Source organism: Hyperoodon ampullatus (genome assembly GCF_949752795.1).
Source record: "Hyperoodon ampullatus genome assembly, contig: scaffold_368, whole genome shotgun sequence".
Taxonomy (NCBI): domain Eukaryota; kingdom Metazoa; phylum Chordata; class Mammalia; order Artiodactyla; family Ziphiidae; genus Hyperoodon; species Hyperoodon ampullatus.
In genome coordinates, this window is record NW_027640486.1 from 185,047 (window position 1) to 210,939 (window position 25,893).

At 37.1% G+C, this 25,893-nt stretch overlaps 1 protein-coding gene across 3 annotated transcripts in view; it reads left to right on the forward strand.

Annotated features, from left to right (window-relative positions):
• Window positions 1–25,629, forward strand: part of LOC307070120 (protein FRA10AC1) — a 47,004-nt gene extending 21,375 nt beyond the window's left edge. For 2 of the 3 annotated variants that reach the window (XM_079728705.1, XM_079728706.1), the window contains 5 exons: window positions 8,514–8,627; window positions 9,733–9,775; window positions 12,021–12,139; window positions 23,129–23,207; window positions 25,429–25,626. In XM_079728705.1, coding sequence (XP_079584831.1) covers window positions 8,514–8,627; window positions 9,733–9,775; window positions 12,021–12,139; window positions 23,129–23,207; window positions 25,429–25,471 — 398 coding nt within the window. In that variant the 3' untranslated portion in view covers window positions 25,472–25,626. Of the gene's footprint in view, window positions 1–8,513; window positions 8,632–9,732; window positions 9,776–12,020; window positions 12,140–23,128; window positions 23,208–25,428 lie in introns of all 3 variants that reach the window. The other variant, XM_079728707.1, reaches the window with a different exon arrangement.
• Window positions 25,630–25,893: the final 264 nt, after the last annotated feature.

The following is a 25,893-nucleotide window of genomic DNA, read 5'->3' on the forward strand; positions in this document are numbered from 1 at the left end:
TAACGGTTTTTACGTTTAGAATTTTTGCTTCTAGGATATTCAATTGCAGAAAATGTAGAAAATGTTCAAAGAGTTAAAAGTTTCCTAGGAAGGAAACTATCAACAGATGAATACTTGAATTTTTCACTTTATTAATTTTTGGAATAATGTGTTGGTATTACTGTATTCCAGCCAAATCCACATTTTTCAGATAGAAATTAAATATTAGTTTGAACCTAATAGAATTTTTAGACAGGCTAGTTCTTAGGGAGTCACTGAGTTTGAGCCCAAATATTTAGTCTTACAGAAAAAGAACAAGCATTTGGTAGACAATCAGTAAATGCTTTTTCTATGCATTGTAATCTATTCATAAAATTTTTCTGAAAATTTAATATTTCTGTACTGTCTCATGCTATAAAATTAGCTTTGTATTATTGGTGATTGCATTTAAGTGTTAATCTCTATACCATCTCACGCTATAAAATTAGCTCTTTATTGGTGATTGCATTTTAAGTGTTAATGCTTCTGAAAACTACATAGGAACATTAAGGAAATAATTTTATTTTATTTTATTTTTTTATTTTTATTTTTTTTCCTTTTTTTTTTTTTTATTTTTTGCTTTATCACAAATTTAATCAGTTATATGTATACATATGTTCCCATATCCCCTCCCTTTTGCGTCTCCCTCCCACCCTCCCTATCCCACCCCTCCAGGCGGTCACAAAGCACCGAGCTGATCTCCCTGTGCTATGCGGCTGCTTCCCACTAGCTATCTACCTTACGTTCGGTAGTGTATATATGTCCATGCCGCTCTTTCACTTTGTCACAGCTTACCCTTCCCCCTCCCCATATCCTCAAGTCCATTCTCTAGTAGGTCTGTGTCTTTATTCCTGTCTTACCCCTATGTTCTTCATGACCTTTTTTTTTTCTTAAATTCCATATATATGTGTCAGCATACAGTATTTGTCTTTCTCTTTCTGACTTACTTCACTCTGTATGACAGACTCTAGGTCCATCCACCTCATTACAAATAGTTCAATTTCATTTCTTTTTATGGCTGAGTAATATTCCATTGTATGTATGTGCCACATCTTCTTTACCCATTCATCCAATGATGGACACTTAGGTTGTTTCCATCTCCGGGCTATTGTAAATAGGGCTGCTATGAACATTTTGGTACATGTCTCTTTTTGAATTATGGTTTTCTCAGGGTATATGCCCAGTAGTGGGATTGCAGGGTCATATGGTAGTTCTATTTGTAGTTTATTAAGGAACCTCCATACTGTTCTCCATAGTGGCTGTACCAATTCACATTCCCACCAGCAGTGCAAGAGTGTTCCCTTTTTTCCACACCCTCTCCAGCATTTATTGTTTCTAGATTTTTTGATGATGGCCATTCTGACTGGTGTGAGATGATATCTCATTGTAGTTTTGATTTGCATTTCTCTAATTAGTAAAGATGTTGAGCATCCTTTCATGTGTTTGTTGGCAGTCTGTATATCTTCTGTGGAGAAATGTCTATTTAGGTCTTCTGCCCATTTTTGGATTGGGTTGTTTGTTTTTTTGTTATTGAGCTGCATGAGCTGCTTATAAATTTTGGAGATTAATCCTTTGTCAGTTGCTTCATTTGCAAATATTTTCTCCCATTCTGAGGGTTGTCTTTTGGTCTTGTTTATGGTTTCCTTTGCTGCGCAAAAGCCCCTAAGTTCCATCAGGTCCCATGTGTTTACTTTTGTCTCCATTTCCATTTCTCCAGGAGGTGGGTCAAAAAGGATCTCGCCGTGATCCATGTCATAGAGTGCTCCGCCCATGCTGTCCTCCAAGAGCCTGACAGTGTCCGGCCTTACATCCAGGTCTTCAATCCACCCTGAGCCCATCTTTGTGTATGGTGTTAGGGAGTGATCGAATCTCACACTTCTACATGTCCCCGTCCAGCTTTCCCAACACCACCCACTGAAGAGACCGTCCCCTCTCCACTGTACACTCCTGCCTCCCTTATCAAAGATAAGGTGACCATATGTCCGTGGGCCCATCTCTGGGCTTTCTATCCTGCTCCACCGATCTATCTCTCCGTTTCTGTGCCAGCACCATACTGTCCCGACCACTGCAGCTCCGTAGTACAGTCTGAAGCCAGGGAGCCCGACCCCTCCAGCTCCATCCCTCGTTCCCAAGACTGCCTTGGCCATTCGGGGTCCCCCGTGTCTCCATACAAATTGTGAAATCTTTTGTTCTAGTTCTGTGAAAAATGCCAGCGGTACTTTGATAGGGATTGCACCGAACCTGCAGACTGCTCCGGGCAGTAGAGTCACTTTCACAATGTTGATTCTTCCAATCCAAGAACATGGTACATCTCTCCATCTATTTGTATCATCTTTAATTTCTTTCATCAGTGTCTTATAATTTTCTGCATACAGGTCTTTTGTCTCCTTAGGTAGGTTTATTCCTAGATATTTTATTCTTTTTGTTGCAATGGTAAATGGGAGTGTTTCCTTGATTTCACTTTCAGATTTTTCATCATTAGTATATAGGAATGCCAGAGATTTCTGTGCATTAATTTTGTATCCTGCAACTTTACCAAATTCATTGATTAGCTCTAGTAGTTTTCTGGTAGCATCTTTAGGATTCTCTATGTATAGTATCATGTCATCTGCAAACAGTGACAGCTTTACTTCTTCTTTTCCAATTTGGATTCCTTTTATTTGCTTTTCTTCTCTGATTGCTGTGGCTAAAACTTCCAAAACTATGTTGAATAAGAGTGGTGAGAGTGGGCAACCTTGTCTTGTTCCTGATCTTAGTGGAAATGGTTTCAGTTTTTCACCATTGAGGACGATGCTGGCTGTGGGTTTGTCATATATGGCCTTTATTATGTTGAGGAAAGTTCCCTCTATGCCTACTTTCTGCAGGGTTTTTATCATGAATGGGTGTTGAATTTTGTCGAAAGCTTTCTCTGCATCTATTGAGATGATCATATGGTTTTTCTCCTTCAATTTGTTAATATGGTGTATCACGTTGATTGATTTGCGTATATTGAAGAATCCTTGCATTCCTGGGATAAACCCCACTTGATCATGGTGTATGATCCTTTTAATGTGCTGTTGGATTCTGTTTGCTAGTATTTTGTTGAGGATTTTTGCATCTATGTTCATCAGTGATATTGGCCTGTAGTTTTCTTTCTTTGTGACATCCTTGTCTGGTTTTGGTATCAAGGTGATGGTGGCCTCGTAGAATGAGTTTGGGAGTGTTCCTCCCTCTGCTATATTTTGGAAGAGTTTGAGAAGGATAGGCGTTAGCTCTTCTCTAAATGCTTGATAGAATTCGCCTGTGAAGCCATCTGGTCCTGGGCTTTTGTTTGTTGGAAGATTTTTTATCACAGTTTCAATTTCAGTGCTTGTGATTGGTCTGTTCATATGTTCTATTTCTTCCTGATTCAGTCTTGGCAGGTTGTGCATTTCTAAGAATTTGTCCATTTCTTCCAGGTTGTCCATTTTATTGGCATAGAGTTGCTTATAGTAATCTCTCACGATCTTTTGTATTTCTGCAGTGTCAGTTGTTACTTCTCCTTTTTCATTTCTAATTCTATTGATTTGAGTCTTCTCCCTTTTTTTCTTGATGAGTCTGGCTAATGGTTTATCAATTTTGTTTATCTTCTCAAAGAACCAGCTTTTAGTTTTATTGATCTTTGCTATTGTTTCCTTCATTTCTTTTTCATTTATTTCTGATCTGATTTTTATGATTTCTTTCCTTCTGCTAACTTTGGGATGTTTTTGTTCTTCTTTCTCTAATTGCTTTAGGTGCAAGGTTAGGTTGTTTAGTCGAGATATTTCCTGTTTCTTAAGGTGGGATTGTATTGCTATAAACTTCCCTCTTAGAACTGCTTTTGCTGCATCCCATAGGTTTTGGGTCGTCGTGTCTCCATTGTCATTTGTTTCTAGGTATTTTTTTATTTCCTCTTTGATTTCTTCAGTGATCACTTCGTTATTAAGTAATGTATTGTTTAGCCTCCATGTGTTTGTATTTTTTATAGCTCTTTTCCTGTAATTGATATCTAGTCTCATAGCATTGTGGTCGGAAAAGATACTTGATACAATTTCAATTTTCTTAAATTTACCAAGGCTTGATTTGTGACCCAAGATATGATCTATCCTGGAGAATGTTCCATGAGCACTTGAGAAAAATGTGTATTCTGTTGTTTTTGGATGGAATGTCCTATAAATATCAATTAAGTCCATCTTGTTTAATGTATCATTTAAAGCTTGTGTTTCCTTATTTATTTTCATTTTGGATGATCTGTCCATTGGTGAAAGTGGGGTGTTAAAGTCCCCTACTATGATTGTGTTACTGTCGATTTCTCCTTTTATGGCTGTTAGTGTTTGCCTTATGTATTGAGGTGCTCCTATGTTGGGTGCATAAATATTTACAATTGTTATATCTTCTTCTTGGATCGATCCCTTGATCATTATGTAGTGTCCTTCTTTGTCTCTTCTAGTAGTCTTTATTTTAAAGTCTATTTTGTCTGATATGAGAATTGCTACTCCAGCTTTCTTTTGGTTTCCATTTGCATGGAATATCTTTTTCCATCCCCTTACTTTCAGTCTGTATGTGTCTCTAGGTCTGAAGTGGGTCTCTTGTAGACAGCATATATATGGGTCTTGTTTTTGTATCCATTCAGCCAATCTGTGTCTTTTGGTGGGAGCGTTTAGTCCATTTACATTTAAGGTAATTATCGATATGTATGTTCCTATTCCCATTTTCTTAATTGTTTTGGGTTCGTTATTGTAGGTCTTTTCCTTCTGTTGTGTTTCTTGCCTAGAGAAGTTCCTTTAGCATTTGTTGTAAAGCTGGTTTGGTGGTGCTGAACTCTCTCAGCTTTTGCTTGTCTGTAAACGTTTTAATTTCTCCATCAAATCTGAATGAGATCCTTGCTGGGTAGAGTAATCTTGGTTGCAGGTTTCTCTCCTTCATCACTTTAATTATGTCCTGCCACTCCCTTCTGGCTTGTAGAGTTTCTGCTGAGAGATCAGCTGTTATCCTGATGGGGATTCCCTTGTGTGTTATTTGTTGTTTTTGCCTTGCTGCTTTTAATATGATTTCTTTGTGTTTAATTTTTGACAGTTTGATTAATATGTGTCTTGGCGTATTTCTTCTTGGATTTATTCTGTATGGGACTCTCTGTGCCTCCTGGACTTGATTAACTATTTCCTTTCCCATATTAGGGAAGTTTTCAACTATAATCTCTTCAAATATTTTCTCAGTCCCTTTCTTTTTCTCTTCTTCTTCTGGAACCCCTATAATTCGAATGTTGGTGCGTTTAATGTTGTCCCAGAGGTCTCTGATATTGTCCTCTGTTCTTTTCATTCTTTTCTCTTTATTTTGCTCTGCATTAGTTATTTCCACTATTTTATCTTCCACCTCACTTATCCGTTCTTCTGCCTCAGTTATTCTGCTATTGATCCCATCTAGAGTATTTTTCATTTCATTTATTGTGTTTTTAATCGATGCTTGATTCATCTTTAGTTCTACTAGGTCCTTGTTAACTGTTTCTTGCATTTTGTCTATTCTATTTCCAAGATTTTGGATCATCTTTACTATCATTATTCTGAATTCTTTTTCAGATAGACTGCCTATTACCTCTTCATTTGTTAGGTCTGGTGGGTTTTTATCTTGCTCCTTCTCCTGCTGTGTGTTTTTCTGTCTTCTCATTTTGCTTATGTTACTGTGTTTGGGGTCTCCTTTTTGCCGGCTGCAGGTTCGTAGTTCCTGTTGTTTTTGGTGTCTGTCCCCAGTGGCTAAGGTTGGTTTAGTGGGTTGTGTAGGTTTCCTGGTCGAGGGGACTAGTGCCTGTGTTCTGGTGGATGAGGCTGGATCTTGTCTTTCTGGTGGGCAGGTCCACGTCTGGTGGTGTGTTTTGGGGTGTCTGCAGACTTTTTATGATTTTAGGCCACCTCTCTGCTAATGGGTGGCGTTGTGTTCCTGTCTTGCTAGTTGTTTGGCATAGGGTGTCCAGCACTGTAGCTTGCTGGTCGTTGAGTGAAGCTGGGTGCTGGTGTTGAGATGGAGATCTCTGGAAGATTTTCGCCGTTTGATATTATGTGGAGCTGGGAGGTCTCTTGTGGACCAGTGTCCTGAAGTTGGCTCTCCCACCTCAGAGGCACAGTACTGACTCCTGGCTCCTCAATTTGGGATGATTTGTTGTCTATTCATGTATTCCACAGATGCAGGGTACATCAAGTTGATTGTGGAGCTTTAATCCGCTGCTTCTGAGGCTGCTGGGAGAGGTCTCCCCCCCTCCTCCCTGCTCCCACAGCTCCCGGGTCCCAGCCCTGGACCTGGCCCCGCCTCTGCGCGCAGGCCGCCGGAGGGCGTCCGCCCCCCACCCAGACAGGAAAGGGTCAAAGGAGCAGCCCCCTCGGGAACCCCGGCCCACCCAGGCCGGGCGGGAGGGAGGGGCACGGAGTGCGGGGCGAGCCTGCAGCGGCAGAGGTCGGCGTGACGTTGCACCAGCCCGAGGCGCGCCGCGCGCCCCCCCAGGGAAGCCGCCCCTGGACCCCGGGACCCCGGCAGCGGCGGGCCGCTCAGGCTCCCGGAAGGGCGGCGCGGACAGCGACCCGCGCTCGCACACGGGCCCCCCGGCGGCGGCAGCAGCAGCCCCAGCGTCCCACGCCCGTCACCGGGCTCCGCGCCCCCAGCCGCGACTCGCGCCCGTCTGCGGAGCCCCTCCAAGCAGCGCTCCCAATCCCCTCTCCTCGCGCAGCAGGAAACCAAGAGGGAAGAACAAGTCTCTTGCCTCCTCGGCAGCTCCAGAGCCCCCCCGGACTCCCTCCCGGCCAGCCGCGGCACACCAGCCCCCCCCAGGCTGAGTTCTCGCCGCCAGCCCCAGCCCTCTCCCCGCGCTCCGACCGAAGCCCGAGCCCCAGCCTCCAGCGCCGCCCGCCCCGGCGGGCGAGCAGACAAGCCCCTCGGGCTGGCGAGCGCCGCCCGGCACCGACCCTCCGCGCGGGAATCTCTCCGCCCTGCCCCACCCAGGCACGTGGGGAGTCTCCCGCCCCCTGGGAGGTCTGGGGTCCTCCGCCAGCGCCCAGCAGGTGCTCTGCAGGAGTTGCTCCACGCGCAGCTGTATTTCTGGTGTATCCGTGAGGAGGAAGGTGATCTCCGCGTCTTACTCTTCCGCCATCTTACCCGGAAGTTCAAGGAAATAATTTTAAACTAAAAACTTTTAAAAATCTTTGAAAATAAAGGTTTCATTTTTAAATGATTAAACATTTATGCTGTCAGTATGGCTCATATACATCTTCCATAAATTAAGATGAGCCCTAAAGGTACTATAGAGGAGAAGGAAAAAGAATAATTTTAAAGCTATTTTAAACTTTTCTTAGCATTACATTTTAGTTTTTGCTTTTACCTAAGACAATGACAACTGTTGAAATGTCTATCACAATTTAAAATTTTTATACTTTTATTGAATGGAATTTTCAAGTGACAGTAAGTAATGCTGCCTTTAAAAAAAATTGATGGACGTTCTCTAAATTCATGTAATTGAAAAAAGTTTTAATTGAGAAGGGGAAAGAAAGCTATTTGCTGTGATTGAATCTTGGTGCTTTTTTAACAGTAGAGCCATTGCTAAACACATACAGATTTAATGAAGTATTTATTTGGAATGAGTAAGACAATGCCAATTTAGAAAAGTTATCAGCCTTTGAACTGGTAATTTTCAAAATTCATTTTGACAGTTTCTTTTTTATGAAAAAAAGTCAGTTCCTGTTGGTGCAAATTATTGAGATATAAATGCTTTTTTTTTAGTTTGTGCAAATAAGTTTGATCTTGTCTTTTTCTGTTAAAGTTAATAATTGTTGAGTAGTTTATTTTTTTTTCCCTCTTGGATCATCAATATTAGTCCTTTTTTGCATAAGGTTTTAATATACAATGGATATGATAATAAGGCGTTGATTTTAGTGTCAAGTGATTCTAAAATTTATAGCATCAGGTTTGATTACTCATTCTACTTAATCTCAAAATGCTAGTTAAAATGTGCTTTAAATGTCATTTTATTCTGGTACTTAAATGCCATATTAAAAATTTCAATTTTTATCAATTTTAATATGATTAAATATTGAAAAAGATTGTCCCAGGTATAAGTGCATGTACTTTGGAAAATATACTTATTCTTTTAGGGTGTTAGTGAGTACACTTTTTTAGTACTTCCATCTTCCAAAGTGTAAGATTCCCTTACACGGAGTCACTAAAACTCTGTATCTTAATATAAGCAGTCAACTTGATAGTCAACTATCTCTCAGGTAAAGAATTCTGGAACTTTTTTTTTTTTTAAACAGTTCATTCAGCAATTTGATTTGATTGTTGAACTTACCACAATTATTGTGGTCAGTTTTTTAATGATTATTTTATAGAGCTAGGAATTTATATATGTATGTCATGTATCTTATCTATGTATGTTGAGTAAATTTCAGAGGTAATACCAGATTGTATAGATAAATATTGTCACCAGCCATCATAGCTAATATTCCTTCCTTTATTTGCAGGGCAGTTTTGCTGTGGAAATAAATATTGTGATAAAAAAGAAGGCTTAAAGAGTTGGGAAGTTAATTTTGGTTATATTGAGCATGGTGAAAAGAGAAATGCGCTTGTTAAATTAAGTAAGTTGACTTTAGGTGGGGTATGATTGATTTCTTCAAAGTTTATCTAGTAATTTAGATTTTAAAATATATAGGCTAATTTAAGATTCAATTTAAAAATTTTAATATATCTTCTTGGAAACTCTTTTTTTCTCAGAGCTTCTGAAAGTTGCAAGAGTGACATTAGGGGAAATAGTTCTAATGCCAAAGGTAAACCAGTAATTCGTGAAGTGAAGACCTCTTTCCATTAATTTGAGAATGTCACCAGTGCAGAGTGAGATGCAAAGTATCAGAAAAGGCAATATAAAATCTCGCATTAGCTGATAGCCATATTGTTATGGTATAGACTTTATTGACTGTCAATAAAGAAAAAATTTTAGGAGGGCAGATTGTTCTTGATATCAGTCTTAAAAGCTTAGGATTATAACCCAGAATACAAAAGTTTCTCTTAATATACATGTTTTAGGATCTGTTGCTCATTCTTTTTTTTTCTCCTAAGCTAGTCTTTTATGTGTCAGCTTCTTCTCTGCATCATGTTAACAACCTTCTCTGGTTCCTAAATACGTGTGCCCTTAGAGTGTCTGCCCACTCCAGGTAGAAATCAAGGATTTCCCCATATGCTACTTGGTACACACCAAAGAAGTTTGGTGTCTGAGTTCTTCCTGGAAGTGCTTATGAGGAAGAGTCAACTAGTGTGAACTGAGATTAAAGCAAAAAGGAGACCATAATAGAGGAACTTTTTTGAAAGTTCTTTTACAGTTGAAAACTCTTAGAGTACTTCAGAGGAAATGACTATACCCACACTATTGTTATTAGATGTCTTTGATGTGAGATACAGTTCTTCCTGTGAAACAGTTTGCTTTTAGAATAACTTGACAGCACCATTTTCTAAAGCAATGGCAGAATATTTTCAACTTCTCAAGCATTCTAATACAATTTTTATTATATATATACATTTTTTTGAGATGGGAGAGAATCAGATTGTTTTCTTCAGATTATTTGTTTCCCCTCTTACAGTAAAGGAATGTAAGGAAAAATGACAATTTATGATATTAAAAGTAAAGTAGCAGTGCAGTTATTAAAATTTAGCAATTCTGTGGTGTTACTCTTTTTTTTTTTTTTTTAGGATTATGCCAAGAATGTTCCTTTAAATTAAATTTTCATCACAGGTAATATGATCTTTTAAAATGTGGTTGTTAATTTTAGTAGTCTTGGATGTAGTCACCTGCACTGGATGTCTAAAGTAGACTTGAGTGGTTGATGGTTTAATTAGTTGATTGTATATAAAATCCACCATTACCATATAACCACATAAACCAGGGAACTGGAAGTTCGTCATGCATAACTCTAGTCAAGCAGTTTTAAATGTGAAGGCCTGTGCAGAGTGGTAGATAGGTGCTAGAATTTTTGGTTTGGAATCAGTGTTCAGATACTGTAATATTCTTAGAAACTATATTGTAAAGCAGGTCTTCATAAAGTGATTTCTATGTCTCATTTAAGCATTGTTTTAATTAGAGTTTGTCATTCTTACAAAGGATTATACCTCTATACTCATTTTAGATGTTAAAATCAGGCTCCTATTGAATGAGCTAGACTGTGTCTGCCATACTGAATGGGGGAGGAGTATCAGTGTTCTGCATTGTACAGTTTATATAGATAGTAGGCTTTCCTATGTATTCTTCTCAGCTAATCCACTTACTATTCTTCTTGGGCAAGCTACTTAACCTCTGTAAGACTCAATTTTATTATCTCAAAAAATGAGTATAGGGCTTCCCTGGTGGCGGAGTGGTTGAGAGTCCGCCTGCCAATGCAGGGGACACGGTTTCGTGCCCCAGTCCGGGAGGATCCCGCATGCCGCGGAGCGGCTGGGCCCGTGAGCCATGGCCGCTGGGCCTGCGTGTCCGGAGCTTGTGCTCCGCAGCGGGAGAGGCCACAACAGTGAGAGGCCCGCGTGCCGCAAAAAAAAAAAAAAAAAAAATGAGTATACTAAGGTTATTGTGGGGATTAAATAAAAATGCATATAAAATGCTTGACACAGTGTCTAGCTTATGGTAAGTCAAGCATAATGAAGTCCCTGGCATTGCAGATGTTCAGACAAAATCTGTGTAACCTGGCATGATTGTAGTGGTCAAGTTTCATGTCCTGAGTAACACTTGAAAGTCTTAACAGTAAGATTCTGCAACTTTATAAAATGTATATATTAGTATATTAATTTAAAATCAGCTGTGTTCTAAATGAGCCTTATCTAGTATTTTAGCTATTAAAAATAAATAAAAAATTTTTAATTCTTAAAATTAGCAAAGTTTTTAGATTACTTGATTTCCCCTCTCTATCAATGATACTGGAAGATAACAAAGATTTTTTTTTTTTTTTTGCGGTACGTGGGCCTCTCACTGCTGCGGCCTCTCCCGCTGTGGAGCACAGGCTCCAGAAGCGCAGGCTCATCAGCCATGGCTTACGGGCCCAGCCGCTTGGCGGCATGCTGGATCTTCCCAGACCGGGGCACGAACCCGTGTCCCCTGCATCGGCAGGCAGACTCTCAACCACTGCACCACCAGGGAAGCCCCAAAGATGTTTTTTTGACCTTGAGTTTCGAGCTTCATTTCAAATTTGAAATTATTCTTACAAGAGGCAAAAAGTTATTACTGTCTTAAACAGTATTGTAGTATTTGGTGTATCTTAATTTGAAAGGTCTGATAAGCAAGTTTCTTGAAAGTAATCCACTCTGTTGTCTCTTCATCCTCTTTCCCAGTCCCAGTTTCAGCATTATCACCTTTTCCTATTTAGTGTTTCTTTTCTTAACCAATTAAAATCAGTTGCTTGCCAGCTATGGTACTGACAACCTTGTAAACTTGGCCTAGAAGAGATAAAGCTACAGCAGTAAAAGGATAAGTGGTCTAAAGTAGACATACGAGTTAACAGTAAGCCTTTCCATCCTCATTCTATTATACCTTTGCTGTATTCCTTTATTCTTAAGAGAAGAATTTTCTATTTACTGGTGGTTGAGGACTGTTAAAGTGGTTTCTTCTTGTTGTATGTGTTTTTTCAAAGTGTAGGTAGATATGAATTATGTGGAGGGAAATGAGATGTGATTTTGTAATTTTTTTAGAATGGCTAAATGATAGAATATAGAAAAGAAATGAGTAAAACTATGATTTACATTTACTAAGGTTTGTACACAGAACTTATAAAAAATAATCCTTTGTCTCAGAGTGTTCAGGCTTCATAATCTTATAGAATTGTTTTAATTAATATACTAACCTAAAATATTTACAGACTCATTTAAGGGTTCCTTATTATGTAAACTACATTTTAAAAATGAGTACTTTAACTGATTTGACTTTTTTACCCATTGATTTTTATTTTTTGTAAAATTCAGTTGAAAAAGTTAACTTTATATTGTTCAACATAAAGGAGAAAAGAAGTCAAGTCAAAAAAAAGAAAGGATAAAGCCAGAAAAGATTGTGAAGAGTCATCACATAAAAAATCCAGATTATCTTCTGTAGAAGAGTCCTCTAAGAAAAAGGATAAAGGTAAAAGGGAATTAAAATAAAATATTTACTCATATTTGTGAACATGAAGTATAATCTGCCATATGTCTCAAATGTTGAATTTAATTAGTAAATACATTTAGAATTCTGTTTTATAGTAGTTGAAAGGAAACTGGTTGGAGAATTTAGATATGAATTTACAGTAACTTACAGGAGTTTCAATAACAAGGTTGGTTTTGATTCATTTTTGGCAGATGGTATAATATTACAACAGCATTCTAATTTCTGGATTTGTTACTTACAGACTTGTTAACTTGAGCAAGTCACTGAATTTCTTGAGTTTCACTTTCCTCATGTACATAGTGGTGCTGTGAATACCTGCTCTCTGTACTGCTGGTGCTTATTGTGGAGAATCAAATAAGGATGTGAAAGGCACTTTGAACACTGTAAATCAGTACATAACCTATAAGTCAGTTTAACGTTGTAACACTGTGATTTCAATTATCGTGGTCTGTGTGATTTTTCTCACTAGCTTATGAGCTTCTTGAAATGATAGAGGTTGATATGTATGTGTCCTCAGAACCTAACATGGTGCTGTGCACATACAATTAGAAAATAACTGTTAAATTCAAATCCAAGTCAACTGCTACTTCTTCCTCAGCAGTCCTTAAGCTGTCTAAGCCTTAGTTTTTTCATGTGTAAAATGGTCATGATAATCTTACCTAGTAGGTCATAGGATTTTTCAGAAGTTGAAATGAGATAATGCATGTAAGCAGTTTGCATAGTACTTGGTACATAGTTAGCTATTATGAAGGTTATTGCTAGTTGCTTTTTTAGTCCATAATAAAGTAGAGTCAAATTGACTATAACTTAGAGTGAATTGGACTTAAATTAGGTAGGTAATGGTAAATTGAATTAGATTCCAGCCTATGTTAACATAATACTTGAACAGAAGAGGGCTGCCTTGCTCCAGCTATGAAGATCATTAGATATGTTATGTTCTTACGTACATTTTTTTCTTCTAACATGTCACGATACATTCAAGTATATGTATTGCCAAGTTTTTGACTTGGTAAAATCGATAGATGTTGAGAGGAAAAATACTGATATTCTGTTGTTTATTGAGAAATGGTATTTGAAACAGAATACCTTTTTTATCTCTAAATCATGTTCCAAATTTCAAAATAAATTTTAATTAATAAGTGTGAGAATCTCATTTGAGTTTTTAAAAATTTTTATTTATCCTCATGTGCCAGTAAAATATTTAGTGTATTATATCTGAGGATTTTGTAGCATTTACTATTATATAATATATTTATATCTTAGTATGATACTATGTTAATCATTGCATATTCCAAATTAAAGAACTACTAATCCCTGCTTGTAGAAGTTTATTCAGTACCTCCAAAACAGATAATTAGGTAGCTGGATACTCAGGACTAGGGATGGGGTTGCACCCCTCAAATTATAATATATATGCATGTGATCTTCCTTATAGATATTTTTCCTTTAGTGTTCTATATTTTGGTAGATGATACCTCTGTCAACCTAAAAACTAATATCAGAAAGCAGGAAATTATCCTTGATGCCTTCTTTTTTTCTCGTTACTTATGTAAATACTATCAGTTTTACCCCCAGGGTATGTATGTCTCATGTTCTCTCTAGTCTAGTTCAAACTCTACCATGTTTTCTCATCTAGGCTACTACTATATTATCCATACTGATTCTAACACTGTCTTGTTATCCCACCTCCCTCTCCTTAATCCATTCTCCATCTAGTAGTGATTTCCTGTGTTCTTAGGATATAACCAATATCTGGACAAAGCCCAAAGGCTCTATGTGATCCAGCATACAAGGCTTGTTTATCACTACTCTTCACCTTACGTTCACACTCCACCCACATAGCCTTTCAGTTTCTAGAAAATGCCAAACTTCTTTCTGTTTAAGGACTGTATAGGTGCTGCTTCCTCTCTAAAACCTCCAGTCCCATCCTAACTCATCCTTCAGATTTAAGCTTAAATGTTACTTCCTCAGGGATCCTTTCCTGACCATGAATCTAAATTAGGACTCCCATTTATAATGCTTTCACAACCTTGGAACTTTTCCTTCATTACACATATGACAGTTACATAAAGCACAAGGAGAACAGGGGTTCTGTCTGCTGTGTTCATTGCTCTATCCCTAGCACCCCACTAGCACGTGTAAGGCATAAATAATAAAGAATAAGAAAATGAAAGACTTGAAGATTGTTTCAGGGCAACTTCAGAGATAGAAAACCAAAGCAGAGTGGAATTGAGACATCTGTGTCTTATATACTCTTTATTCAGAGCACCTTTCATAGCAGAGAGCACAGGATAAAGTTCTTTTTTTCAGCTTCTTTGGTATAAAGCAGAAAATGACAACATCTTAGCAAACTTAGGAAAACCATGTAGACCTCTTTAATATCTTCTCATCTGGGATCGATCATCTGGAACTAGGTTGATGTTGATATGATACTTTCTTGCCAGGCCACCTTAATTTGGCCCAGACTTGAATACTAATTAATAAATGCTTAATATCTCAGCTGCATTTGGACTGTTGGCATTCCTCAGAACCATTACTTTCTTGATCTTTTTCCTATCTTTTCAGCCTCTCCTCAGCCTCTTGACTATAATTCCTTCTCCATCTTACCCTTGTTGGAATTGCACAAGGCTCTTACAGAACTTCTCTTTATTCTCTCTCTGTTCTCCCTGTGTGATCTCATCAACCCCGATAGCCTTAGGTTACCATCATACAAAATGTTAAATAAGTGGATGGATGGATGGATAATTGGATGGCTAGATAGCTGAATGGATAGAGAGGAAATGTAAGAAAGATCAAAGCTTGACTTTGAGGGCCAGTCTGCTTTGGCAGGTGTGAACAGAACAGGGTATTTAGGTAAATTGTCTTGGCAGGAAGTTCAAGATCTTGCCCCTCCCACCTCCATCCTGCCCCCAAGCTCAGTTCCTTGGATAGGCCTTTTCTGACACCCTTCACCCCACTCCTCCAGGCAAGATCAGGTCCCTGTTAGCACGTTCTGATAGCATCCTGCACTCTCCTTTAGAAATACATATCACCCTTGGAATAATTTTTCTGTGAAGGAAGGGACTGTGTGACTTGTTTAATTCTCTATCCCCAGTTCCTAAGCACAGTGCTTGCCCCACATAGTAGGCATTCAGTAAATGTTAGGTGAGTGAGTCAGTGAAATCAACCAGTTTCTCAATGTTGAAAGGAACATCAGAGATCAGCCCTGGAATCATGATCAAAAAGATTTTCTATGGTTTCACCTTTCAAAATACGGTCCTTTGCATTGTCATCACTTGGGAGCTTGTTAGAAATGCATAATTCCAGACCCTTCCAGATCTCCTAAATTAGAGTTGCACTTTAAGTTCCCAGAATGATTCATATGTACAATAAAGGTTAAGATGCACTGCTCTTTATCATTTATTTGTTCTGCTTTAGCTTCAACACCTCCAGGGAAAAGGAACCCATTATCCAAAATACTCCTTTACATTTCAAACAGCTGTAATTGCTAGCAGGTTTCTTTTAACATTTAGCCAAAACGTACAACTTCTTCCTTCTGGTTCCAGTTGTGTCCTTTTTTTAACCTATAGACACTTGGAAGCAGGTATCATTGTTCTTACATGACAGAGAAGATGACAGAGAAGAATACATTTCTTTTGCCATTGGAAGTTTAGCTATGTTTTTATTTGCTCTCTGATGACTAGGAAATAAGTAGGAGTGAAGAAACAACATAAAGCAGCTGTTGCAGTCCAGGCCTTGGCTTCCTTTGGAATCTTTACCCTGTAGTTCTCACACCCTCTTGTCTGGCCTTAAGGGGCCATTCATGCTACAACTTGGGCTAATTATGAGACCTGTCCAGGGAGGTTGGAGGAATTGTTACTCTCCATCTGTTTTGTGTTCTTTTTTGAGTTAGCAGCCTTCAGAAATATTTCCCCTGAGGTCTTACTGCAGGAGATTGTATAATGATGATTTTTTAGATTACTTTAATAGATCTTCAGTACTTTTTCTCTTTCCATTTCCCTCACTGGGTAAACCATTATAGAATTGAAAATGTTTGTTTTATGACATAATTTTTGTGTGATTTTCAATTACAGAGAATTCTCACCTGTACATGATCTTCAAAAAAGATTAAAAGACTTTTAAAATCTTTTTTTCTTAAAAGATTAAGAAAAGGCATTTATTTGTAAACTGCTTTCAGATGTTGAACATCTGTAGATAAAATATTGTTTGTATTGCAGCTAATCTATGAGGGGTTTTTTGTTGTTTTTTTTGTCCTAACAACATGAGATTTTTTTTTATAGGTGTTCATTATTTTTTATGTTTTGTGCTAGGTATTCCAGGCTGTACAAGAGCATAAAATACCCCTCCCTAAAAGAATCTAACATTTTAATTAGGGAGATAAGTCTAAGGAACAGGAAAGATTAGAAGACAGTGAAGTGCTTCCCTGCAAGACTATACGCTAGACTATTGGGAAGAATTCCAGTTATAGCTATAGCTGTTACACCACTGCAAGATGATTCTTGACAAAACAGTGCTGGGTTTTTTGTTTTTGTTTTTGTTTTTCAGCACATTCACTCTCAATGAAATCAGAAAATTCTATCAACAGTATCAAGTTTTTATTTAATAAAAGTATACAGATTCAAGTTATTTACAGTTTAGGTTTCCCACAAACTGTGACTTGTTCTGATATAAATTTTTTTTGTTGTTTTTGTACTGTGTGAGAAAAATCATAGAAAAAAGAGCAAAAGTGTATTTCTTCCCCATATTAGAACACTTAAAAGTTTCTTATGTCAAGTATAGAAGAGCATAAATTTTTTTTTTCAGTAAATACGGTGGATAAACATTTTAACTTCACATCATGAAGTATGAAGGAAGAGAACAAGAGGGATGAAGTTGAGATAGAAAAAGAATTGGGGAGGTGGATTAAAATTTAAGAAATGTTGCTTATATTGCACAAGACTGAGTGATCTCTTGTCGTTTGGTGATTTTGATTGATCAAATTAAGTATATGGTTTGTACATAGAGAGCAAATGTTAGCAACGGTTGTTACTGGTCAGTTTTTAATAAGTCCTGTAGTTTTCATCAGATTGGATTTCATTGAATATTTGCTACAAATTTTATTGCTTTTTCCTGCAACATTCCAAAAAGTATTCACAATGACTTACAAAAATATATACTATAAGATTTTTTAAGGTGAAATCAAAATAATGGAAAAATAAGATAGAATAGGAAAGTAAAGCTAGAGGTAAAATTAATACAGACAAATATTTACTAAAAAGTCTTGCATAATTGCAAAAGTAGATCATAGATTTGTCACTGTTCTTCCTAACAACCAAACCAAAGAAAGGAAACCACCAGTACAATGATTAATTGTACCCATACAATATTAAAGAGAACTCACAGGGTGTTCAGCTTTTTCCAGGGAGTTTTGAGAGCAGAATCTACTGTGGATTCATAAAAGGGGGTATCCATTTGTGATATAACAAACAGTAACCTTGTATCTCAACAGTAATACGATGTAGAATTTCTTAAAGAACTTGCAATAAATAGGGTCTAACAAAGTGTAGTTCAATAACATACCTAATTTATGTTATAATATCTGGACTTATTTATAGAAATTTAGAGATTTGAGACTTCTAGCCTTACTTGTAAATTTATAAACTTAAGAATTAATTTTTTTCTGATTTTAAAGTAATATATATGTGGCAAACTCAGGAAAATATTTAGTAATTGCTCCAAATCACCATTCAATTTAAACTTTATTAACATTTTAGTATATAATTCTTAAGGAGAATTTTTAAGTGCTCAGTAATCAGAAATTTTAGAGAAATAGAATTTTAAAGATATTTACTGTTTAAAAATTTAATGAAGAGGGAGATATCTGTGGAGGTATTCCTCTAGTTTAGGAATACAACATATTCCTTATGAATTATTTTACTCATACCATTTTGTTTTCAACATATTTGAAGTGTCCTTAAAGCACTGACACTTCCTTTCTCCCCATGTGAATCCTAATCTATCAGTAGCTCCTTCTTCTAAATTAGGTTAAGTTTCCTGACAGCTTATAGAACATAGCCAGGCATGAGACGATAGACTTAAGCTATCTGAGGATGGGGTAGTAAGTATATATAGTTTTAGAAAGCAAACACAGGTTAAAATGGGAAATTTTATAGTTTTTGCCAATTTCCAACTATATGTTGCAGTGAGAGGTGTGAAGGCCTATTTAATGTTAAAAAAAAAAAAACACTGCCCTTCTCCAATTCCAATTTTTATTAAAAAATCTTTTGGGGAAAGGGCTTGACTGACTTGTTTACATTCATTCTTTCATTTGCTCTTCCTTCCTTCTCCCTCCCACTGTTCTTCCCCCAGCCTTATCAAACCTCCCTTACTTCCCAGAAATAATCTTAAGTCTCTTCACCCTCCTCAGCTAGGTCAAACTTTTAGTGGTAGGGAGAGGAGAATACTGTAGCCAACCTGAAGTATCTCTAGCTTAGCTTGGTTCTTGAAGTAGAACCATTTCAAGCAGGGGACATGTACCTTGTTATAGTTTGCCAAACCCAGATATCTTCTCAGGTGGTCAGTGACCTGTCTTAGGTGGTCTTGGCAATTTTACAACTCAAATTCTGCTGTTTCTATTATATATTTCATTTCCATTTGGATAATATTCAGTTACCCTTTTACCCTCATTTAACATATGGATTATTTACACCAGATCCATAAAGAAAAACCCAATTTCTATGGGGAAAAAGAATTTTAACTTGCTTTTGCTGATTGTCAGCCATAATCGCAAGTGGTTTAGTTGTATACCTCATTTAATCGTAGTAATGGGCATATAATATCCCATTTTGCAGATAAGAGAACCAAGATCCAGAGAATTTACATAAATTGCCTAAGGTCAAATAGTTGGTTAATGGCAGAGCTATGATTAAACACAGGTTTATAACTCCAGAGTCTGCTCTTTTACTTATATCATCAATAACTGTTCATCAGTGAATCAAACGTTAGTCCACTCTTTATACCTCAGTTTGGGCAGATATATTACACAAATCCACATTAAATGATTTGATCTGTGTCTCAGTTCTATCTGTAAAATGGGTATAAAGAGACTTGACTTCATTGGATTATTAGAGTCAAGTGAAATAATAAACATGCAAAGCATGTGTCATATATGATGAAGTAGTCTTTGATAACCTGTAACTATTATTGTTATATCAGAGAAAAGGAAAATACTGGACATTAGATTTTGTGTTTGTTCTTCACAGTGGGTCAGATCAAAAGTCTGTAAAAGTCTGACCTGTCCATTGTTTTCATAATTGGAGACTTGCCACTTCTTCAGTAGACCAAGTTATTTAGGTATGTAATATCCAGAAAAACCAAGATGATAGACCTACTTGCATTATTCAAAGCATATAGGGAAAATTATATGCAGTTTGCATTACATTCTAAAAGGAACATTGAAGGGCTTCCCTGGTGGCACAGTGGTTGAGAGTCTGCCTGCCGATGCAGGGGACGCGGGCTCGTGCCCCGGTCTGGGAGGATCCCACATGCCGCGGAGCAGCTGGGCCCGTGAGTCATGGCCCGTGAGCCATGGCCGCTGAGCCTGCGCGTCCGGAGCCTGTGCTCCGCAACGGGAGAGGCCACAACAGTGAGAGGCCTGTGTACCGCAAAAAAAATAAAATAAAATAAAAAATAAATAAAGGGAACATTGAAAACTTAAAGCGGGTCAAGAATAGAACAACCAAAGTGTTGTCAGAACTTGAAATGTTGTTATAGGAAGAAGGTTGAAGGAACCGTAGATGTTTAGCTTAAGAAAAAGGGAAGGGGTAAGGAGGTAGACATGGAAACTGTAGATATTTTCAAGACTGCTACTATGTAGAAGACTTATTTTTGGTGGCTGGTTGGCAGAACTAGAGTCTATGGATAAAAATAGTCCAAGGACAGATTTTTGCCTTAATTTAAGGAAAAATTTGTCAATTAGAACTATCTGAAGAAAGGAATGGAGGAATGGGCTGCTTCAGGAAGTAGTGAGGTGTTTAGATTGGACAGCCAGTTGTTATTGGAAGTATTACAGTAAGATGTTCATTCATTGGATAAGGGCTGGACCTCCAAGCTCCCCTTCCAGTACAGAGTCATTAAATTCTGATCCCCACTTGTCAATAATTACTGTGTAGATTTGACACTGATACAAATGCAAGCATCATTTTGTGTTGCCCATTGTTCTAAATGTTATTTCCTTAGCAGCACCCTTTCCACCTCTGGCAGGTTGTAGCAGTTATCAAAAAAATGATTTGTAGTTATTGTCAGCCTCTTGGAATTAGGTATTTTAGATTCGTAGTTAAATATTAATAGATTCATAGAGTTGTAAGGGACCTTAAAGGTCATGTAATCCAGTCTTGTAGATTTGATTCTCTGAGGATATTTGATCAATTTTTCAGCATGTCCTCTTTTTTTTTTTTTTTTTTTTTTTTGCGGTATGCGGGCCTTTCACTGTTGTGGCCTCTCCCGTTGTGGAGCACAGGCTCCGGATGCACAGGCTCAGCGGCCATGGCTCACGGGCCCAGCTGCTCCATGGCATGTGGGATCCTCCCAGATCGGGGCAGGAACCTGTGTCCCCTGCATCGGCAGGTGGACTCTCAACCACTGCGCCACCAGGGAAGCCCAGCATGTCCTCTTTCAAAGAGAGTTATTTTATAATGTTATTCTAAACTGATTGTACTTTTTAGTAAAACTGGATCGTCTGTTGTCAGAAAACTGGTGTAGGAAAGCTGGCATGTGGGCAGTACTCTTGAGAGGGAACAAGAAAACAGGTGGTTGTAAGGCCTTTTGAAATTAGCTGCCCACTTTCAAAGGCCTTGTAGGTTTGTTCTCTGACATCATTGACAGGATAACACCATGGTGATAACTTTACTAGGCCTAATTAGTTTTTCTGTGCTTTCTTTATCTCAGTTAGTGAATATTCATAAAAATAAGGGCAGAAGACTTTTTATTTGTTTTGTTTTTGTTTTTTGGCTGCGTTCGGTCTTGGGTCTTCGTTGCTGCGCACGGACTTTCTCTAGTTGTGGCAAGCAGGGGTCTACTCTTTGTTGTGGTGCGCAGGCTTCTCATTGCGATGGCTCCTCTTATTGCAGAGCACGGGCTCTAGGTGCACAGGCTTCAGTAGTTGCAGCATGCGGGCTCAGTAGTTGTGGCTCACAGGCTCTAGAGCGCAGGCTCAGTAGTTGTGGTGCATGGGCTTAGTTGCTCTGCGGCATGTGGGATCTTCCCAGACCAGGGCTCGAACCCACGTCCCCTGCATTGCAGGTGGATTCTTAAACACTGCGCCACCAGGGAAGTCCCAAGCAGAAGACTTTTTTCTTTTCGCATATTCAGTTTGGGACACTGGCAGTTCCAGTGCTGGCTGTCGTTGAGTGAGAATCTTATTCCCAGAGCTTTGTAATTTTATCATCTTTGTGTGTAGATTGTTAGAAGCACAACCCCCATTCCCTTTTTTATTTATTTGCTGTTTTTGTTAGAATTTGTGCTAGAATAGATTCGGTTAGGACCAAAGTTCAGACATACACGTTGATTCAAGGATCAAAGTCCAACAGGAAAAAAGGCTAGAACCACCATGGCAAATCAGTACTGTTTTATTTTTGTGTTGTGTTTAACTAAGGTACATTCTGTATTGACAGGCCAAATTTGTGTCACTTCTTTTCCAGACTAATGGTCATTATTGGAGAGGAATTATTTGCTAACATAATTACTTTGTGGCATATAATTTTATTGTCTCATAATACATGTTTCAGTATTTGATAATTTTTAGTTGACTAATATAGGGCGATTCATTTGAAACATGTCTATTTTGTTATGTTTTAAAAATAAAATATATTGTTTTTACTGATCTTTAAAGGTAATACATGATTATTGTTTAAAATACAAAAAAATTTGGAAATGCTTAAAGAGTAAAACTATCCCAGGCCCACAGGTAATATAATCACTGTTAAGTTTGGTTGATCCTTACAAACTTATTATTTATATGTGTGTGTGTGTGTATTTATTTATATACACACACACATATATAAATAATAATATATATATCTATATGTAGATATAATGTTTTAATACAAATTGTATTATACTATGCCTGCTTTCTGTAACTTTTAAAAATTTTGATATAGCATACACATTTTTCTATGGTAATTCAGGTGTGCTATGGTTTTTTTTTTAATAGCTGTATAGTATTTATTTAACCAAGCCTTAATCCCTAATTGGTGGGGATTTAACTTGTTTTCTTTTGCTGTTGTTGTTATACAATGGACATCTTTGTACATATATCTGCGTGCTCGTTTATTCTAACTAAATAATTAAATTCCTAAAAGCAGCATTGCTGGTCAAAGAGTATCTATGTTTTAAAGTGATATATATTGCCAGATTTTCCTCAAGAAAATGGTATTTACTCCTAACAATGTATGAGAACATCTGTTTCTTCATTGAAATGGACTTCTTCTAATTAATGTAATCAGCATTAATTTTTTTTTAAGTCTGACAAATTTTTTTTCATAATTTAACTAGCTAGTCCTATATACTAGTTCAGTTCTTAAGGTCTTGATCCTAATGTAAATACTCTCTACAAAAATCTTACCCTGCATGTCTTTTGTATGATCAATAAAAATAAGAAACTAAATTAAAGACACTATTGCAAGAGATAATTCCTTTATAATATAGAGTTAATATTGGAATTGTTACTTTAACTCAGTATAACTTATAGAAGTTTCCCATGAGACTTTAAATCCATGGTCTATTTGCTGAGGCTCTTTGGTATATATCAGCTTATTATTTTTCAAAAGAATTTATTGGTCTGGAAAAGTGCATTAAATTTTCAGAGAGCCATAAAAGTTGAAGCTAAACCACAGGTAAATCTGGAATTTATTTAATTGCATTGGTGGGTAGTTCAAAATGTGTTTTAAATGTAATGTGCACATTTTTAAAAAATCTCTTTTAAATGAACAGGAAGCTCTGATGAGGAAGGAAGTACTTCAGAATCTGAACTTTGGAAGGGCCCACTACCAGAGACAGATGAAAAATCACAGTAAGTCCTGATAATAGTATTAATAGACAATGATAATGCATACCTTCTACATCAGTCTGGGAAGCTATGACCACAGCCATTTTTGATAACAGTTAATGAAAAACTTAGCATCATGAATGTCTTTTTAAAGCCAAGGACCACCTAGCCTGCTAAGGTCAGAGTTTATTCCCAGCCATTGTTTATGGCCATAAACAGCCAACTTGTCCAGCTCCCTCTTGGTGAGTAAATCTTGCCTCAGCTCACATTGACAGATGACCCCCTAGTTTTTGCTTTTATTGTTTCAGAGAGATGCTGTTTACTAGCTTCCAGAGCAGCCTATCCATGATATTCTGATTATCATAAACCTATACAGGGGAGCCCCTTGAAGATATATACAGGTGTAAAAGTTTTCTTGCCAACAGCCACCTTAGCCCCCAGAGATACACAAGTCAACACATGCATTGTTCTCTGCTATTGGTTGGAAGAGCTGTCTGCATATAGGCTGGAACATTATCAGTTCTTCTCATATACTGGGATGTTCACCACTTGAGCTTTATCTGTTGAAAGGGGATAAAATAATACCTACTATATAGAGTTTATTGTGAAGATTTAATAGAATAAAGAATGTAAAGCACCTGGTCTGGCACAATACCTACCAACATAGTAAGTGCTCAATAAATTTTAGTCCCATTTTGTTACTCTAGGCATATTGGTTCATAATAAGAGACCTGTTGAATCAATCATAATTCGCTAATTTAAGCTGATTATAAAACATTGCTAATTATAAAATATGTTCTCAGTGTAATAGAATTCAGGTGTGTTGGAAAGTTTTTTTTTTAAAGATAAGTTTTTTCTATGACCTTAACCTTTATTTTTGTCATTCAAATAAAGAATTCCCAAATGAGTCATCATTATAGATCAGATTATAAAAAAGGTATCGCTATCCTAGTAAAACTATCAACTGAACTTTTGACCATATAACTTTCCCTTGAAGAGCTGAAAATGACAGAATAGGTCTTGGAGTCAACTCACCTTTTTGGCAGTAAAGATACATGAATAAAGCCTAAGAGGGGTTTCATAATCCAAAGCTCTTTGTGACCTTATAAAAACTTGACATCAGGTACTGACATCTAAGTTCACACAGAAATTCAGCTAATTTCATATATTTAAGTTCTTACTACAGTTTAAAAAAGTCTACTGCATTTTGCTGTCATGCTTGGGAAAAGGGACAGTAGCCAGGAGAATACCAAATTGTAGGTAATTTTAAATCAACTTCATCTGATTCTGGAATTGATCTTTTAAAAATTTGAACATGGTTGTGGTGGCTGTATGCATTCACAATTATTTAAAGCCAAATGATGGAGTCCCACTGTGAATCTCTGATTTAAAAGAACATTTTCTGAAGAGACTGGTACACAGAGTTTGTCCAGCTTGATTCTCTGTTCCCAGAAGGGAGAAAAGCAATTGTACATACATTTAATCTTTAGAACAGCTCTATGAGGAAATGTGATGTTCTTTATTTTATAGATAAGGAAACTGAGCCCAGAGAAGTTAAATAACTTGCTTGCTCAGCAAATAACTGACAGAGCTAGGACTTAAAAAACACTGACTTGAAAACCTGTGCTATTTCCATTGTAGTACTCTGGCTCCTAGCACTAATATTTATTTAGTACTTTATAATTTTCATAATATTTTAACACATTATAGTTTAATATCTCCTTTCAGAGTTCTGTTCTTTGTTTTAGACATAATCTTCACTGCTACAGATACATATTTACTCTTCTCAGAGTAATAAAATCTGCAGCCTAAGCAGATTTTCCCTATTCCTAGGAGTAAGACTTGTATTTTTCCTTAAAATAGTTTTTTTCATTCATTTTTTGATCAGGCTATAATTTGAAATGAGAATGAACAGAATAAGCTATAAAGTTAACCAAAAAGTAAAGAGAAGCAATGACATTTCACAAAGTACTTCAAAGTAAAATCTTAGGTAGTAAGTACATTTAGGGAGACGTGCCAACATATACAGCATTTTCAATTTAATCAGTCTTGGTATAGTTATGATTATTTTAGAAGCCAAGAATTATTTGATACCTGAATCATGAAATATATTGCTATATAAAAGAATCAGCAAATATGTTGGATTAAAATATTTTATTTTTATTAATCTCATATAATGTGTCACCTAGTAATTTTTTCTCCAATTGTTGATTTAATCAAATTGTATACTTTTTCTTTTAAACAGGGAAGAAGAATTTGATGAATATTTTCAAGGTTTATTTCTGTGAGATGGAAGAGGGATGCGTACGTTCCTTAATGTGAAAGTATACTTTGAAATTCTTCACAAAATTTTGTCTACACGTTGCAACTTGAGTGGTTTGTCTTTGGAAATAAAAATCCAGCTACTCTCAGGATGTCAGATGCTTTGGAAGTTTTTCAGTTTTATTGGAGGCACTTTTCCCTATATATCTTTTCAATTGTTTATCTACAACTCTGTTCCATCTGTGGCTCCTAAAGTATGGACCTAGTACATCCTCTAGTACAGAGATCCATTGTGCCTATATTTTTGTAGGGTTTTTTTTTTCCCCACTGATTCACATTTATGTTCCCTTGCCTCAGCTTAAACTTTTAGGATTATTGGGGTTTCACATTTCTCTTGCTTCCATCTCACCTCTACCACTTAACGGAGTTTGTTATAATCAAATTTGAT